Source organism: Ambystoma mexicanum, chromosome 2q (genome assembly GCF_040938575.1).
Source record: "Ambystoma mexicanum isolate Mex_15411 chromosome 2q, UKY_AmexF1_1, whole genome shotgun sequence".
NCBI lineage: Eukaryota > Metazoa > Chordata > Amphibia > Caudata > Ambystomatidae > Ambystoma > Ambystoma mexicanum.
In genome coordinates, this window is record NC_090924.1 from 60,991,319 (window position 1) to 61,010,542 (window position 19,224).

At 46.3% G+C, this 19,224-nt stretch overlaps 1 protein-coding gene across 3 annotated transcripts in view; it reads right to left on the reverse strand.

The window, feature by feature from the left end:
* CREBBP (CREB binding protein) overlaps positions 1-19,224 on the reverse strand; it is a 2,841,012-nt gene that overhangs the window by 1,754,230 nt on the left and 1,067,558 nt on the right. For 2 of the 3 annotated variants that reach the window (XM_069646825.1, XM_069646823.1), the window contains exon 10: positions 1,942-2,140. In XM_069646825.1, coding sequence (XP_069502926.1) covers positions 1,942-2,140 — 199 coding nt within the window. The remainder of the gene's footprint in view (positions 1-1,941; positions 2,141-19,224) is intronic. The other variant, XM_069646824.1, reaches the window with a different exon arrangement.

Genomic DNA, 19,224 nt, shown 5'->3' on the forward strand with positions numbered 1-19,224 from the left:
GAGGGGTGCAGAAAGGGAGGGGAGGAACAAAACAAGCGACTATCCTACTAGGCCTGACGATATTTCAGATAGTGCTGGAGGGGTCGTGGGGAGGAAAAAAACAGTAATGGGAGGGTGGAGGAAACAGACGAGGTTGCTAACATATTAGGTCAAGGGACAATTCTGATAGAGTAAGTGCATAGAAGAAAGTAAGGGGAGGAGATAGGAAAAGGGAGAAGGGAAAGGAAGGTGGCCACACTACAATATGGCCACAGAACAAGCAGAAATCTTGTGGCATGGCCACTTTAGGGCACTAGCCACATTTTGTAGGCATAAGTAGTTAACGTGAATGGGCACACTCAAAATAATGCAAAACATGTCAAAAGAGATTACTGCCACCAGCTTGTCTTTAGGCACATTTAAAAGTAACCAAAAATAGAAAGTGTAACAAGCTAGGGTGATACAAAAGTTACCCCAATGCACTCTAGTGAATTGTAAGATGTTATGTGCAATGTTAAAAAGTTACAAAAATGTAAAAGATAAAAGGGCAACAGTTTCCCAGTACCGACAGTCTGAAAGACTGATCAGTTTCCACCATAAAAAATGAGCAAAAGGCAGGGGATGTGACTTTGAAGGCTTTACTTCCCTAGAAAAAGTCAGGACAAGTTCAAAAACAAAGCAAAAGATTTGGGGTGCATAGAACTATGGAGGGAAGTTGCCAAAAGAGAAATCTTTCCTAACACCGCGTATCAGCAGCAGGTCTTGGGCTTGGTTGGTTGTCAGTGCTCTCTGTACAATGCTGCTTCTTTGTGTTAGATCTGCGCATGGAATGGGGAAGGCATTTTCTGGGTGCAACTCCACTGCTTCAGGTCAAGGGAAGAAAGCAGCACACCATGGTTTTGTTCTGCGTGATAATCCTCTGGCATCAGCAGAACAGAGCTTTACCATAAGAATAGTTCTTGGAAGATTACAGCAGTCAACCCAGCTTCCTTAGGATTCCTCTTCAGTGGAGCATTATGTTTCATGCTTTGGGAACATTTCAATGTTCTTCGTAGTAAGAATGCAAATCCCTAGTTTAAATAGGATATTTGGGGACGAGAGGGAAACACGGATCCTATTAATAGGATTGCGTTCATTCAGGCTTTTTCAGCTGTCGCATTAAATGCTTATGGGTCTCCACCTGACGCTCCACTGTGTTTATTGTGCCCTTGAATCACGGACACCATTCATAAACAGGCGTTCTCGTGTTCTGGAAAACCACCTTCCAATTCTCTTAAGAAGGCAGTAAGCATGCCCATCTATGGCAATGTCTCTACCCACCTCAGCCTCTTGTAGAAAGAAGATAGCTGTTGGCTCCCAACTCATGCAGACCCACCTCTGTCTCTGTACACCCTCCAGCACCCATCGAAACCTCTGACTGGCAGGGTACTGAAACTGCAAAAGGAGGACCAACAATTGTAGGATCTGCCATCACATCCATACAGGCAGCCATGACCAGCTCAAATGCAGTGAACCACTGACACTAAGCTGCTACATATACAAAGCTTGTGACACTCATCAAGCAAGGCACCACCTGCTGGGCTTCACTGCTGCAGACTTTCTGTCTCCAAAGATAAACAAGTCTAGATGAGTGTGAAAGCTGAGACCACAGAGTGGCAACTGGGACAATGGTAGCAATGGCCAAGAAACAGATACAACAGCCCAGACAAAGTGTGGATAGGGTGGCAAAGCCTTGTCAAATGCTGTATCCCTCATCCACCTTCCCTGTTCAAGTGCAATACTGAGCCGTGCCAACAAACATCGCTATTAAGTTGAAGTCAACATATTGGAGCCCTATACAACACGTGTTTCACATGGCAGCCACTTAACCCGCTTTCCACATGGAAAAGGAACATGACAAAAACATAAGGGATTCACACTTCAGCAAGACCCTAAACTGTCCCTGCAAGTGATGATACTCACTGGAGGGCCTTACAGACTGAGCCTGACCCATGATGACCGCAGCAGTGACCTGAGGGATACCTTGCGGTGCAGCACCAGGGGGTTGTAAAGGAGACGGTGTAGTTAACATTCCTTGCTTTTGTAATCGAGACCTCCGCTTTTCCTCCAGTTCTTTCTGGATCTTGTATATCTTCTCAGCCAATAAGTGATAGTATTCATCCTACAAAATGGAAGAATAGTGGAGAACTCTAAATTAAACGAGAAATGTATATGCAGCCAGATATTTGTACATTAAAGATTTGTTTCATTTGGCCAAATAGAGTCGCAAACATGGACCCTGTTACAATGGTACAAAACCCAGTCCTTTGGAAGCCTATGTAAGAAACTGCAAACATTTTGTACATAAATGCCCTGGATAGCCATGAGACAGGAAGGGCTTGTCATTGCATTTAATCTCAACTGGACATATTGTTTGTCAAAAAGGTAGACCTTTGTTCTGGCCTGTAATCACGGGCCCTGAGCATTACCTGAAGCGGTAATGTCCACCCTGCTTGGGGCTTATTGCTTGATCAGAAGAAGTAAACATGTGATTAATAACTAGATGAAAGAAATAATTACAAGAACATTTCTGTTTTCCATTTAAAACTGTTTACTTGCTTCCAAATACTCCCATTGCGAAATCCACCTACATTTTTACTCCCCAAAAATCATTTTACTCTTAACTTTAAAAAATAGGGAGTAAAATACTCCAACTTCAAAAGTTTACCTGGAGCGCTGAGTACTAGGGTGGCTAAAAGCACTGTTCTATGCTAGGTCATTAAAAAAATTATCTTAACATTGCTTTTATCCATACCTACAGGAACACTTAGGAGTTTCTTCAATTTTGGCAAACTCATCCATCCAAAAGTGAGCCATTGAAAGAGTCATTTCATTTTGTCATTTGTATAGCGCCTTTGAACAGGGGTATATAGTCCCAACACGCTATAGGTTCAAGGCCCTCAGAGGGACTGAAGTCCGAAGTATGGTAAAGTAAGGAGGAGGTGATCTGCTTGTGTGCATAATGGCCATTTAGAGGTTGGCTGAGTACCTGCTATCCGTCCATGTCTAATTGGCATGTGTATGGGTGGAGAGAGATACACTAGGGAAATAAGCTGGAGGGGTGGGTGTAAGCGGGTAATCACTTGTGTGTAGATAAGTTCGAATTTTTGCTGTGAAAGGTAGCTACATTCTTATGGCAGCAGTGTTGTGCGAAGTGTCATTCCAGTTGTACATGAAAGTCGATGTGTGGGAGGTAGGCCGCCCCTTGGGCTAAATCCAAAAGGGCAGGGTGCGAGAGGAAAAAATGCATCGCTCTCAGGTCCATACAACTTTAATACATTGCCAATCAGACAGTTTGGTTTAGAGTGAAAGCCCACGCTCAAAATGCATTAAAGAGTGATACGTTGCCCAACCATAAGTAATCCAAATGCAGCACTTAGTCCACCGCTAAATTCTCCCAGGAGCAACACATTACCCCCGTGGGAAATGACATGCATTTCTTACCGTAAAAGCATTTCTGATGGTTGTATCTGCTTGGATTCACATACTGTGCATATGGTCCCACAGCCAGTGGTAACCGCGGAATATTGTATCTCGTCTTTCGAGAATCGAAAGGGGACGTCGACATGGGCGTGCCAGTAACACTATCCCTACGTGACGTGTAGTGTACCCAAGATCCATCACGCATCCAGGTCCCTCTGATTCTATTTTTTCTGCCATTAGGGAGCCTTATGACGATCGTGAGCGAGTACAGAAAAGAGAGAAAGTAGTAAGACATCTATGTTCCTTCAATCCGAGCAGGGAGGAAGGGCGGGCGCATGTGAATCTAAGCAGATGCAACCATCAGAAATGTTTTTACGGTAAGTAGAAACGTGACTGCTCCGTGTACATCCAGTGTGTGCAGGGTTCTTTCTCCCAGGCTTGCAGGATTCTGAAAGAACGCTGGTAGTTCTATTGACTGGTTCACATGGAACTTGGAAATTAATTTAGGTGCAAATCTAGGGTGAGTGTGCAGAACCACCTTATCTTTGTGAATGGTTACAAAGGGATCTAGGATCGAGAGCGCCTGTAGTTCACTTACCCTCCTGATGGAGGTAATCGCTATGAAAAAAGCAGTCTCAAGGGTGAGGGCTTTAAGACTTGCCTTGTGCATGGGCTTGAAAGGAGCCCCCATAAGCCTAGTCAACACCACATTTAGGTCCCATCCAGGAGCCGGGTTAGAAATGGGATGGTGAATTCTCTTCACTCCCTCCATGAAAGCTTTAATAACTGGTATCTTCCACCATGACACTTTCTGTTGTGATGTCGTGTAGGCTTAAAGTGCAGCTAGGTGCACCTTTATGGAGTTGAAGACCAGGCCTGAGTCAAGTAAATGAGTTTGGTATAATACAGTGTGTGTGGGATAGCAGTTAATCGCGTTAATGCTCTTCGAGTTGCACCAGATGACAAACCGTTTCCATTTACTGGAATAGCAGTATCTGGTGTTCGGATTTCTTGCTTCCCTGAGAATGTCCATACATATGAGGGAGTTGCAGGTGTCCAAACTCTATGACCTCAGGAGCCAGGCCGCTAAGTTCAAGGTCTGCGGGCATTGGTGAAGCATCTCCCCTCTGTTTTGCGACATCTTGTACGGGCAAGGCAGTTTGACTGGAGGAGCTAGGGACATCTCCATCAGATGAGCGAAACAGGGTTGGCGGGGCCTCATGGGGGCCACCAGTATCATCGTGACTGGTTCCTGGTGCATCTTGTGCACAAACTTGTTGAGAAGGGGAGTCGGGGGGGGGGGGGAAAAGCGTAGACAAATTTCCCTGACTAGGGTATCCAGATTCCGTTCCCCTTGGAATGGTTCTGGGGCTACCTGGAGGCGTAATCTTGGCATTGATTGTTCTCCAGAGTTGCAAACAGATCCATCTCTGGGAAGCCCCATTCTGCGAAAAAGTTGGAGACGATGTCTCAATGTAATCGCCATTCGTACTCCATGGGCAACGGAAAGACTCTGCCGAGTACGTCTGCCAGAAGATTGAGTTCCCCTGGAACATGTTGCGTTTGAGAGCCCACTTCCAAATGTTCTGGGACAGTTTGGATAGCCCTGGAGAATGAGTGCCCCCTTGTGTGTTCAGATAGTACATGGCCGTGGTGTCGTCTGTGAGGATGAGGATCGTCTTCCCCTGTAGTTGTGTCTGGAAAGCCTTCATTGCTTTGAACACTGCCAACAGTTCCAACAGATTTATGTGGTTGGATGCTATGTCTGACGACCAAACTCTCTGCGCTGTTTGTTGAAGCAGGTGAGCTCCCCACCCTGTAAGAGACGTGTCAGTGGCTAGAGTGGCTTCCACTCTGGGGGTGGTAAAGGATTACCTTTTCAAGAGGTTTTTCCCTCAACCACCACCTGCAGCGAGAGAACGAGGGCCGGCGAGACGACTACTAGATTGTGCCACTGCCCGCTGGCCTGACACCACTGGCTGTTGAGCCACTCTTGCATTGGGCGCATGCGCAGGCGCATGTGAGGAACCAAGTAGATACATGACGCCATCATTCCTAGCAGTCGCATAGCCTGGCGTACAGTCACCTTTCGACTGGATACATACTGAGGGATCTGAAACAACATGTTTTGGACCCTCTTTTTGGAGGGGAAGACGAGGCGGTCCTTTGTTCAAATTAGAGCCCCTAGGAATTGTTTGACCTGACTGGGGTCTAGGCTGGATTTGTTCTCGTCGATAGAGAATCCCAGACTGAATAAAAGATCTATCGTCTTTTGGGTATTTGACATACATATTTCATAAGAGTCCACTGATATGAGCCAGTTGTAGAGGTAAGGATAGACCGGGATGGATTGCCTGCGCAGATGTGCTGCTGCCACCGCAAGTACTTTTGTAAATACTCTTGGTGCAGATGCCATGCCTAAGGGTAGTACTTTGAACTGATAATGCTTGTCTTGTATCATAAATCAGGTATTTTCTGTGCGCTGGCAACATTGAAATATGAAAGTATGCATTTTCATGTCCAGTGTTGCCATGTAATCTCCCTTTGAAACCAGTGGAATTACTTCCTGCATTGTGACCATGCAGAACTTATGGGGCTTGACAAATGTGTTCACTGGGTGCAGATCTAAAACAGGGCGCAAGGTTAGATCCTTTTTGGGTACAAGGAAGTACACTAAATAAATATCTTCTTTTACCTGTGACAGATGTACGATTTCTATGGCTCCTTTCTCCTGTAGTGTCTCGACTTCCTGCAGAAGAATGCGAAGATGGTCTGGCGTCAGTCGTCTTGCTCGTGGAGGTCCGAATGTTGGGTACCGGTTCAACTGTATACAGTACACGTGGGCCACGATCTTTAGCACCCACTGGTCTGTAGTTATTCCCTCCCATGCCTGAAGAAACAATGTTATCCTTTCCCCGACCAGGGAGGCATGGGAGGGAACCCGTTGCTGACCCCTTTGGGGATACGGGGTGGTGTAACCGCTATTTCCCTGTGTAGAATTCCAATTGTTTCCCAATGAATATTGTTGAGGGAAGCATTGGCCTCGAAAAAGTTGTTTGGACCCAGATCCTCTTCTTGCAGAGGGTCTTTGAGTAATCTGGTCGAGTGTTTTTAAGGTGTCAAGCTCCTTTTTTGAAGTCTCGAGGGCCTCATCGACCGCCTTCCCAAACAGATTGGATTCTTCCACAGATTTATCAGTGACGCTTGCGTCTCTGGCTTGAATCCAGAGTTCCGTAGCCACGCATGTCTCTTCAGGAGTGTACCCTGAGCAAGGGATCGACCAGCCGTTTCTGCAGAATCCAATGTATTCTTAAGAATGCTTTGGTTCACCAGTCTGCCCTCAGTGACAGTGGTGAGGGGACAAGTACGTAGGGGTTGGGAAACTCCTGTATGCCTTCCTGTAGTAAGGCCTACTGGGCATCAGTGTAGCTGGCCAACAAGGTATTGTTGTTGGCAATGTGCGTTGAAAACGCTGCTGCAACCGTGATCCTTTTCCCAAGAGTGTAAAGTCATTTACCTTCCTTATCAGGGGGGGTGCCTAGCCTGTTGACAAAGGGACCCCTACCCGCTTTCGTGTAGTAGTCACCACCAGGGAGTCTGGGGTGGAATGACCTCTGATATACAGAGGGTCTGATGGAGAAGGGCGAAAGTTTTTCTATTCGTGGGTTGACACCTCTTGTGAGGGCAGGTGTTGATAAGGAGGGCGCCAGACGTTTTTTGATTGAATTGAGGAGAGGAATAGCCTGGCTGGCCGGCGGCTTCTCCTCAAGGATGTTCTCCACGAAGTCAGCTTCAGGGACCGTTTCATCTGTAGCAATTTTAAAGTGATCAGCTGCTTTACGCAACATTACGTTAAAAGTCAACGGGTCATCCACTGGTGAGGGTTGTTGCCTAGTGGGGGTGGCCTGGGGAGAGTGCAGAGACAGGACATCAGGGTCTTGATGATCTGGGGACTGCCATGGTTGAGGGTCACCCACATCTGGGTTCTCTTCCCAGCCCTCTATGGGATCATTCATGTCCTCAGGATTGATGAATTCCTCATCCTGAGTGTCAGCAGGAATGTCCTCCTCAGTTAGGTCATAACTGTATATATCCTCTTCTAAGGAATGGTCAAAAAGTCTTGGAAATTTTGCTTTGGGGTCCACAGGGCTCTCATCCCTTGGCCTCCTTGGTGTAGGTTGTTCTGAACGGGAAACAAACCTGTCTAGCTTTTCCATACAGTTCTCAAACTTTTCTCTAGTCCAAACAGAGTGCATAGAATGGTCTAGAGATGGAAAAAGGTCCTGATTGTTTTCATCCGTCGAAAAGCATTGAGATTTTCGTTTCATTGTCGAGAATAGCCTGTCTTCGCCCTCAGAGAACTCCTCCTGAGGTACCGACAGAGGTGAGACGTCTCTGTGCTTCTCTTTCGACTTATGGGTAGGTTCGGGTACCCCCTTAGGCCATCCTTGGACCTCAGATCCTCTTCTTGTAGAGGGTCTTTGAGTAATCTGGTACCCCCTTAGGCCATCCTTGGGCCTTTCCGTGGGCCTCGGCGCATCCCCGGGTTGCCGCTTCTGAGAATCGGCAGCAACAATCCTAGCTAAACTGTCGGCAACGTCCTCTGCGGTCGGGAGGCGCGTAGCTTCAGCCTGCGATTGCGAGGGGGTCCTCTTCGCCGGTGCCGAGGCCTTGTCCTCAGCAGCTGCCTTTTTCGGCGGTGCTGGGGCCTTATCTTCTGCAACCGCCTTCTTCGGCGGAACCGGAACCCTAACGTCGCTGAATGCCTTCTTGCGATGCGTCTCGATGGAACCCGGTATATTAGGGGTAGCGCTCTTTGTTTTCTATGGCTCGGTTGCTAGGCGCATTTGCGGCTGCAGGGAGGGCTGCCGGGAGGGCTGCCGATCAGGACGGTCAGGGGGTGCCGCCGGAGCTTCCGGTGTACCGGTTGGCACTGAAGTCTTTTTCGACCTGACCTAAGATTTACTTGGGGTTGTGTGCTTTGTGCTGTGTACATGTTCGTCTTTGTCGCCGGGGTGTGACTTCCCCATAGCAGTGCTTTAGCCGTGCCTAGCGGGGCCGGAAACAAACTATGCCGAACGTGAGCGTTCTGTAGAAAGGTCAACAACCTCCAGTTCGGAGGTATGATCGTCACAGAAAATTCGGCCTTCAACATACCGTAGGCTGTCCACCGCTTGACTCTACGCTCCATTAATGTCTTAGGACGGAGGAGCTTACAAGCCGCGCATCCTCCTTCTTTGGGACCGGTTTGGGAGAATTTTCAGTTTCTGTGCTAATTCCCTTTAACATGGAGACCCCCAGCACTTTTGCTGGTCAATCATTCTTTTTCTCTGACTGGGATTTTAATTCTCTGTTTTATGGAGTTTGATAATAACTTCCATATGTGAATACAGGCATCTGCTTTTTTATTTTTATTTTTTTATTTATTGTGTCTTAGTACACATGTACTTTTAACACAAGAAAACATCACAGAAAAAATCATTTTAAAAGGCCCAAAAACATGAATAATAACTTAGCACAAATTTAAACAATGCTTAAATGCTTAAATGTACCTTCTAAAACACCACTGCACATTCCTTTAATAACTCTAAACTATGGCAGGCAAATTAAAAGTTTTACATGTCTAGAGAAAATGATCACCAAAACATTTGTGTTGAAGTAGGGATTCTCCAACACCAGCCCCCACATGTCTAGCCAATTTTAGCTTAGCCACTGTTGGAGTAATTACCAATGCCTCTGTTGATATCCCAGTTTGCTCCAATATTTTTTCACAACCAGCAACCCAGTCTACTTTACATCCACCTGTACTCCAAATGTTATTTAAGGCCTCATAAATTGATGCAACCGGTGGATTTAGAATGCTAGCGAACAGCTGATGCTTCCCCCAATTAATAACAGTTTGGATGGGGAGTTGGCCCAATTGAAAATGTACCCCCACCAGAGAAACGGATTGCAGTAGCCAGTGAAGCTCACGCCAGACGATACCTTCTAATATAGACCAACCTATTTGTCTACCCCTGGTTTGAGCTCTGTATGTCAATTTAGGCACCAATTGCTGCATTTACAATTTTAAAGCCGGGAGAATCGAGAATCTCCTGAACTTAGTGTCAAAAATCTGCAGCTTTATCAGTGCATCTAAAAAGTTAGCCGTAAGATCTACCACCAACTCCGGCCTATCGAGATCATCATATAAGGGCAAGCATAAGTACACAAATTTAGAAACCACTTCAAGTTTACCAGATTTCAAATTCCAAGGAAATGTTTTGTATTTTTTTTCTCCCACATTTTAAAACCAAAACCTTAGACCTTTCTGTATTTAAAGACAAACCCAGAGTTTCCAGAAATTCTTCAACTGCCGTCAATGCTCTTTGCAGGCATATAATACATATTGTATTATCAGAGAACCCAGCCCAGGAGGATTTGTGTTGGCTTTACCAAGGTGGTCTGCAATACCCAACAAGTAAAAGCAAAAAAGAAAAGGAGCCAATACACATCCCTGGCGTAAGCCCCTATTTGTCGGGATCCATGATAAGTATCCTCCATGTGTGGCCAACCTCAATCAAATTCTTGTTCCCATGTCCAGCGCCTCGACTATACCCATCAACGACGGCGGGCACCCCCTTTCGTGCATTTTCTTCCACAACAGTGCTCTGTTTACATGGTCGAAGGCCTTGCTGATATCCAAAAAGGCCACAAATACTGGTCTGGCTTGGGCGTTTCGCTTGCTGAGCCAATAGGTCTAGCACAAAACTGTTTAAAGCTGTGCCCATGCCCAGACGGAACCCAGTTTGATAAATGTCCACAGAATTGGATTCCCTAATCCATTTTTTGAGCTCTGTAAGAATTATTTTGGCGAAGATTTTATTTGAGGCATCCAAAAGTGATATAGGCCTATAGAACAAGGGCGATGTCCTATACCTCACCTTTAAAAATCAAGATAATAGGGGCCGCAGACCAAGTTTCCGGGAGCACTTTTTAGGCAAGAATACTAGAAAAAAAGTTGGATAGCACCTTGGACCAGATCTCCAAGTTATCTTTAAAAGTTAAATTTGTTAGGCCGTCTGGGCCCGCAGCGTTAGACCTCTTACTCCTTTGTATCAAGTAAATTATATCCTCTAGGTCCCACTCAAGAGCCCCCTTCGACCCGGCCTGCGTCCACACTAAACATGTACGAGCCCCCATGTTAATATACACTTGCGAGAAATGTTTAACCCAGGTGCCCTCAGAAATTGAATGGGATTGAAAATACCCTTGTCTACCGTCAGGCATAATTAACTGCCAAAATCGTCCTACATCGTTTCCTGACATACATGCCAGCATTCTTTCAGCATCGTTAATATACAACAGAAATGTCCTACCCTTCACCCAATTCACATGGGCCTGTCTCTTTTTCATCAACGGCAGCAGCAGACCCCATCCCCATTACCTGTGGTGTCCCACAAGGTTTTTTGTGTTTCCCCTACTTTGTATAACATTTTTACAAAGCCTCTCTGACAAATTGGACCATCTGGGTGTCACCTACACTAACTACGCAGATGACACCCAGATAATCCTCACCATCTCAGGTAGCTACAGTGCTGACAGCATTAGGATTAATTAAATCTTCTCCATCATTCAGGCATGGATGGCCACAAACGGCCTCTGCCTGAATGATGAGAAGACTGAGCTTCTCCTTGTCGGCTCACCTAACAATCTGCAAAAACTTAGCCCCAACTACAACAATATAATCATTGACGGTAACAATTCCCATTGTTAGAAATTTGAAAACCCTTGGCTTCTACCTCGACGCAAATACTGTCCTCTCCAAACAAGTTAATAGGACTGCCTCAGCCACTGCCTACAAGGGGAAATTGATCAGAGCCTGTAGGCCCTTCTTATCCACCAATAGCTGTCTCACTCTGGCTAGAGCTCTCATACAGTCCAAACTGGATTACTGCAATAGCCTTTACCTAGGTACCAACCAATCTGTAATCAACAAACTACAGGTTCTCCAAAATAACGCGCTATGAGCTGCACTAAACATCCCTAGGCGAGAGCACATCTCCACCAGAATATCCTGTAAATGGCTCTCTTTATGACAAAAAAAGAAAAATCGACCTAAAAACCATATGCCTCACCTACAAAGCCCTAAACCATTCAGCCCCACCCTATCTCACCAATAAATTCACCTTGAATTCAGCGACCAGAGTTACTAGATCATCCAATACTCTACGCCTCACAGTGCCCAGATTTACCTTAAAAAAAAAAGCCGGAGGCTCCAGCTTCACGGTCCTTGCCTCTCAACTATGGAATACCTTACCCATTGAACATTAAATCAATTGAATCATTTCATCCATTCAGGAAACAAGTCATCGGTTGGTTACTGGAGAAAAACTAACCTTACCATTCTTTATCTCCTATGCCTGACGACACTGCTGTTACTTTAACTAAAATAAGGCAAACTGTATATAATGTACATACTGCACAAATGTATAACTGAATATCATATTTATATTGTTTTTGTTGTAACCTGTTCTAAAAGCGCCCTTTTACCTCTGGGTCTGGAGCGCTATATAAATAAAATAAAACAATCTACGCACGTTTAGCTTGTAGTTTACTACTGAGGCCTTCTTCAGCCTCTTTACATCCTTGTGTAGTTGCTTCTTCTTAACCTGAATCTCCAGGTCAAGAGCATAGGTGTACCCATGCTTGTGCAGCCCTTTTTTCAACATTCTATCCGTAGTCAGCCTACCTAGAATTTCTTGTACTACTTCCGGGAAGCCTGCTGCAGAACATTAAAAAGCCATCCTTTCTATGTGCAGATTAACAATCTCGCCCAGAAAAGCTTTGACCAGTCTCAGAGCCCATTTCAACACTGAATTTCTCAGGTTTATTTCCATTTCCAAACACATCTCGCCCCTCATTTTGTTAGGCAATTCAATGATATACAATAAAAGCGAGTGATCGCTCAAAGACAAAGGGTTTATTACCAGAGACCTCGCCCTTAATGCCAGGTCCTGGGAAACAAAAATAATCTAAAGTAGTTTTCCAGGGCCCGTTCTAGCATGTAAAATTAGGGTCTAGGGGTCCCCTTGTGCATTTCCATTGGGAATAGTCAAATCCCATACTTCCAATTCTTGGATAATTCTCTTGCACCTAGCACGGGCCTCTTTAGCAACAGATATTCTGTTTGGAGCCATATACCATTTGATTTGTCATCCAGACATTCCGCATTAAAATCACACAGTACTATAACAGACGACCCCTACTCCGGAAACTCTCCCAACAGGGTAAAAGAAAGAGCCGTCAAAGTTTCCTCTAAATTATCCTTCAAAGGGCTAAAGTAAATGTTAACCAAGAGACATTTATTACACAGCCCACCCTCAGACTCCTTCCAAACCAGAAGTGCTACCAGCATGTCGAATCTATCCAGTTCTATTTTTTTAATGTTGACCCCTGAAGAACGTTTTATGGCGGTAATTAGGCCACCATACGGCCTTCTCTTTCCTCTTACCTAGCTTCAATATGTATAACTTCATAGCCCTCTATAATTTGGGGCTCCTGCAAGAGTGTTTCCTGCAAACACACTATGTCAAATGAGGCAAACAAGGCTTGGTTACTTACGATATTCCTAAAACCTCTAGAGTTCCAAGAAGCCACTGTCCAGTTGGGTGTTTTATGGAGTTTGGTAATAACCTCCATATGTGTATACAGGCATCTGCTTTTAAATTAGTGAGACAGCACCCTTTGTGCAGTGTCACTGACGAGTCCCTTGGGCTTCTCTTTAATGTTTAAATACATTCTCTTGTGAGAACTACAGTTCCCAAGAGTAGCAATATAATTTGTATCTTACTTACCTTCCTCTTTATGGATACAAAACACACTGTTAGGCAGAAACCTGTGCAGTTCCCTCTGGGACCACTGCAAAAGATTTAAGACTACAGGTGTTTGGCAGTAAACCCACTTAGTAGCAGCTTGTACCACAAAGATTCACTTGGTAGCTGTGGCTGAGCAGTCAGACTTCCCTCAAGAAGAGTTAGGCAGAATACAGAGTATCCACAATAGGTCAAAAGAACACAGTAGAACAAGTAAACACTGACCAGAGCTTGGTGTAAAAAGAGATAAAATTATTTATTTAAAACCACATCTAGAAAAACACACAGGCACTAATAGTTAGAAATTCAAAAACACGGTCACTAAAAGATATACACTCCCTTAGAAGATTATTAGACAAGTCTTAAGTAAAGCCCCACTTATTTTCAGACAGCGGTGAGTGCTTAACGCAGATGGCACTCTAATAATTCATTTTAAAAGGGAGAGAAAAGCAGAGTATAAATTGAAACAGATCCCAACACTTTTGCAAGAACACAACAAGAGAGGAAGGCAAAGTAAAACCGTGAGTTTAGAGTTCAGTAGGCCGGATCCACTTTAAGGGGATCAAAACGAAATGTTTCCAAGGTCACACGGTTGCAGTGCACAAAAGTCTTGAAAAGGTTCAAAAAGAGTTGGACCAAAGAAAGGGACCAGTTAGAAGGTCAAGGAGGCCAGCCCAGTCCAGAAGGTTAAGGGGTAATTATTACCTTGTAGCAATCTTTAGAAAGGGAGGCCTGGCGGACACGGTACCTTAAAGTGGTGAGAATACTCCAGCGGGGGCAGTTGTTCCTGGCAGCGGATGCAAGTCGGTACTTCGTCCGGGTGAAGAGAGGATCTCGTCGGGGAGGAAGACAGGAGTCCGTTGCACTGCCAGGGAAGAAACCAGCCGCGGAGTTCTCAGGTAAAAGGAGCGGTCCTTGTATTCGCGGTCCAGTGGTAAGTGGCTATCCGGTTGCCGGGGTGCTTGGCACGGGCAATTCGACCACAAGACGTCCTGGGATGCGAAGAAAAGAAGGTAAACTGGTTGTGCCCACCAGTCAGGGGCAGAAGCCTCTCCAGCCGGGAGATCTTCTCTGTCGTCGGGAAGTGGTGAGTCGGTTCCACAGGGCTCCACCGGTGGTGTCGTTGTGGTAGGTCGGCTCAGCTTCTCCCTCGTCGGATTCTAAGGTCCTGTGGCGACTTCTAATGTTCCAGTCCCCAAAGCCCTGCTTTTATGCAGCACACCCCCATTCACTCAGCCTAGCTGTCAATCAAACATGCTAAGTGGTGAGCCGGCCGGCTCACCACTTGGGCCAATCACACAAGAGTGCGACTTGAGTTACCAAGGTAACTCAGTCCAGGGTGCCTAAACCCCCTCCCACACCCCCTGTGGTACCCAGACAGAGTGGCACCACTTTTGGAGGCTTCTGTGGAGAAGCCCACCAAAAAGTGGAACAAAGTGCTTGGCTTGGGTTGGAGTCACAGAAGAGAACACAAACGCCATTTTAGAATCGAGTCCTGGCAAAAAATACCAACAGGCGACTTAATATTAAATAAATAAACCAGCGGTATGTTCAAGGCTATGAGAATTAAATAATTAAAGTTGGTAGCCTCGAACAATGGGAAAATCCCATAGGGGTATATTCGCGGTCGAATATAAAAAGTAGTATCCACTGCCACCAGCCAAAACTCGATCGGGGGGACGGAGACGTGCCCCCTCGACTAACAGATCCCGGGGCAATCGAATTGCCCCGACCAGTACATCCACAATATGATGGTTTGTACTGGTTTCTGTTCATAATTTTGGACTAGTAAAGCCAATGGTGACTTTACATGCCCTGGGAGACAGTAGTCAGTCCCAGGGTATGGAGTCTATGGTGGGGTGTCACTATGACACCCCCGTGTTACTGCACGGAGGGTGCTGTGTAAAACACATAGTAAAAACACATGAGACCCTATGGAGTAAAGGACCCCATAGCCCATAAAACACAAACAGTCAAAGGACACCATAAATCATGTCCAAGAGTGGGAGAAAAAGTCTCACTCTTGGCAGGAGAAAAAAACAAACTCCAGAAATCCAGCAAAGCTGCTGGGGGACTCACTAGGTTAGGAAATTCAGCTTAAAGAGAGAATTCTCCCCAACACACACCACCTTATGTGGGGTGGTTACACATTGTAACTCCTCCTCCCACTCCTCATGTAACTTTTTGTTACAATGAATAATTTAAACGGCTGCTGGCAGTTGTTTCTTTTTACTACCTTTTGTGCAGGTTACCAGCAGGCCGATTTCTCAGCTGCAGTAAAGCACCCATGGGTGACCATTTTCCCTGGTCTTATTTGCCATTTTACATTTGTCGGTACCTTCTGGGCTTTAGAGTAGATTTGAGTCCTTTGTGAGTTTTGCCCTAGGCGGGCTTCACTCCTAAAGCCCATCCAGTGTCTAAAGTTTTGAAGCAGCAAGTTAGCAACTAACAAAGGAGACCTAGAAACGGACTTGAGAAGGGAACACAAGCAGCAGCTTGGGTCAGAGGTAAGATGGGGGTTGACCTGGACACCTCTACGTGCACTCAAACGCTCTGGAGCAACTTCTTGGAATCAAGTAAGCAATATCTTTTTCCCCACTGTACCTTCAGTTTGAAGAAAGTGTTCGGGGTGGCTCCTCTGCGAAGTGGCAGCTCTTGACCTGACCTCTGGATTCTTTGGTCTGGTGATGAGAGAAAGGACAATGGATGTTGTCTCAGCAGCAGTCTAGAGGGAGGACCTGTAGCACGACTTTCAGCAACTTCTTAGTTCACTCTGCGACTTTGGCGCCTTTTCAACAGCACCAACAAAAGGACACGGATCGCCCAGTCAATCTTTTTTGCTTCCTGCAGTCCGACACTCTGGTGTGGGGGTCTGGGCTAGTTTGATTGGATCTCTGGAGTGTCCTTCCGGGATCAGCATAGATTTGGACGGATTCAGCCTTTCCACAATGATGCACTCGAAATGGGCAGTAGGTCTCCTAGTATTAGGATACTGCAGCTCTGGAAGCTCCTAGGACCTCGGGAGATGGCTCGTTTTAAAGTTTGTCTTGGGACTGGTTGTTCCCACCAGACAAAAGGGAAGGAGCTATTCTGTCGCACAGAAAACTGTCAGGACAGCAGTGGTCTCTTCAAGGTCTTGCAAAGGATCTGCAAGCGTCGTTGGTCATCTTTTTTGATTACTTCTCCTTCCAGTGGCTGACTTGCTTTACACTCGAGAAGCCTCACCTTTTATACATTTCCAGTACTCACTCCTCTCCAATCTCTGTCATTTTACATGAAGGGGCGTTTGGCTGTTCAAGCCAATCCCCCGGTGGGAGCTGGTCCTATTCAGGCAATCTGGCAGACAAAGGGCTGGTGGGTGCCCAGTCACACTGGAACCTAGGTGGGGATACCCACTGGTTCCCGCCAAAGGTGACACAGACACACACACACACACACCTATGCCTCCAAGAAAGTTAGAAGAAGGGCTAACAAAGAAACAAAGAACAAGCACAGCATTAATGCGAAAAAAAGGAGGGAGGACCCAAGTTGGTACTTCAGTGCCCCTGTTGTGTACTACGAATGCTATGCACATAGCCTGTGGTACAAAAAAATACGCAATAGTTGGTAGAACACGTCCACTGCCAACTGCCATAACTAGGTGATTGTCTATGTGACTACAAAGTCACAGGAGCAGCGAGAAGAGGTATACTAAATGTCCCGTTGGCACTCCACTGAAGGGGGTGTGTGCCAATCTCTCAGACTATAGAGTTTTGGGAGATATACGAAGTATCCTTAAGAAATGCATTCTACTTTAAGGATATAGGAAAAGAATCTTAAACGACCCTCGGGGTCCCCAGCAACACTGCGCATAAGGAGCTGTGTGCTGCAGTAGTAAAACACAGATGCCTTTATTGTACAGGTAGATTTACAAAGAATAGAGTTCCGAAAGAGAGAGCCCCTAAAAAAAAAAGGAGTGGAAAAAGGCTCCGCTCTTTCAGGATTAATATGAAAAAGGTCCAGAAGTCCAGCAAAAGTGTTGATGGTCTCACTAGAAGAGGGGATGAAGTACAATAAATTAAGTGTTACTCACGGAGTGACTAACGTACTGCTAGTCCATAGTCCCCTTTCCTCGATAATGTATGGGCATCCCTCGTGAGGGATGGCAACGGAACCTCTTTTTGACCAGAAAAAGACATTTCCCCTTAAAATTCTCTGGCGTGCAGGGGTATGGCCTTGGGAGCACAGGCTCCCTTAACCCCACCCATTGGCACCACACCTCAGTCCCCTTGTGACGCATCAGCTGTATTAACGTTCTAAAACCTCACTGGCATTATTATAGAGGAATGGATGGTGAGACGTATGGAGGAAAGGGGACCATGGACTAGGACTACGTTAGTCACCTCAGTGAGTAACAACTCCTACGTCCCGTCCCCTTTCCTCAATCCTGTACGGGAGATTACAAATGACAATGCCATGGGGAGGACAGCCTGACTTCTTAAGCAAATAGATTGCACAGCACCACTTGGCCAAATGCTGCATCAGCCTTGGCAAAGGTATCCAAGCAGTAGTGCTTGCAGAAAGCCGAGGGCATGGCCCATGCTGCCGCCTTGCTAATCACCTGCCAGGGAATGTGGCCCTGCAAGGCGTCTGGTGTCACTTTAGTTCTTACCGCATGTATGCCCTGTGGCGGATCCTTACATTTCACCTCGTATGCCTCTTGGATCGCTGCTGCCAGCCATCGAGTCATGGATGACTTGGAGGCCTACTGCCCAGGAATAGAGCCTCTGAATGTTACAAATAGCGCATCTGTTTTACGGATGATAGAATTTCAACGCCCTCCTAATATCTAGGCAGTGGAGCTTTTTCTCTACATCTTCCTTGGAGTCAAAGCACAGTCTCCTCATTATATGGAAGGATGAAACGACCTTCAGAAGAAATTTGGTGTGTGCGCGGAGCACAACCTTGTCCTTGTGAAATCTGGTATATGGCTCTGAGGTGACTAACAGCTGGATCTCACTCACCATGCGAGCTAAAGTGAGCCCGACAAGCAGGGCTGTCTTTAGTGTGACCAACGTGATGTCTGCCGTGGCTACTGGCAGAAATGGTTCATGTGCCATAGCACTTAGGACTACGTTCAGGTCCTAGACGAGATAAGGATGCATGACTGGAGGGAAAAGCCGGGTCAGCTCTGTGAGGTCCACCTGGCGTGGGTGGAAATGCATAAACCCACATCCCGTCTGAGGTTATCTGGAGTGCATTTACTAGAGAGTTGCATCCTCTTCCTCCCCAGGACATGAACTGTTGGCACGTCTGATTGTGAGCTGTCGCAAATAGGTCTGTTGTTGTATGAACCAATCTGTTGAACACTTCCTGGAGAATTCTCCCGTTCAGTTGCCATTCGTAATAGTTGGCAGCAAGGCGGCTGAGCCAGTCCGCTTCCAGATTGGACTCCCTCAGCACGCGGACTGCCAACAGCCACACTCCCTGGTTGATAGCCCATTCCCAGATGTCCAAGGTCAACATGCACAGTTGCGGGGATCTGGTGCACCCCTGTTTGTTGATGTAAAACATGCAGGTCGTATTGTCTTTCTGGATGCAAGACCAGAGTGCCAACTGTATAGCCATAAGTTCCAGCCAGTTAATGCGTTTCTGCCAGTCGTTCTCGGTCCAAACACTGTGCACCGAGTGCGCTCCCAGGGTAGCTCCCCAGCCGTGGAGCGAGGAATCTGTGGTAATGGTGTACTCTATGGCGGACATACAGAAGGGTCGCCCACCAGGATATTCTCCTCCTGCTACCACCAGCTGAGATCGTGGTCCAGGTGTTGTGGAATGGAGACAGGGGCCCCATGATGTCCCGATTCCGGATCCCAGGAATCAGCGAAATGCAGCCAGAGCCTCCTCATGCGGAGCCTGGTGTAAGGCATTGCCAAGATGCATGCTGCCAACA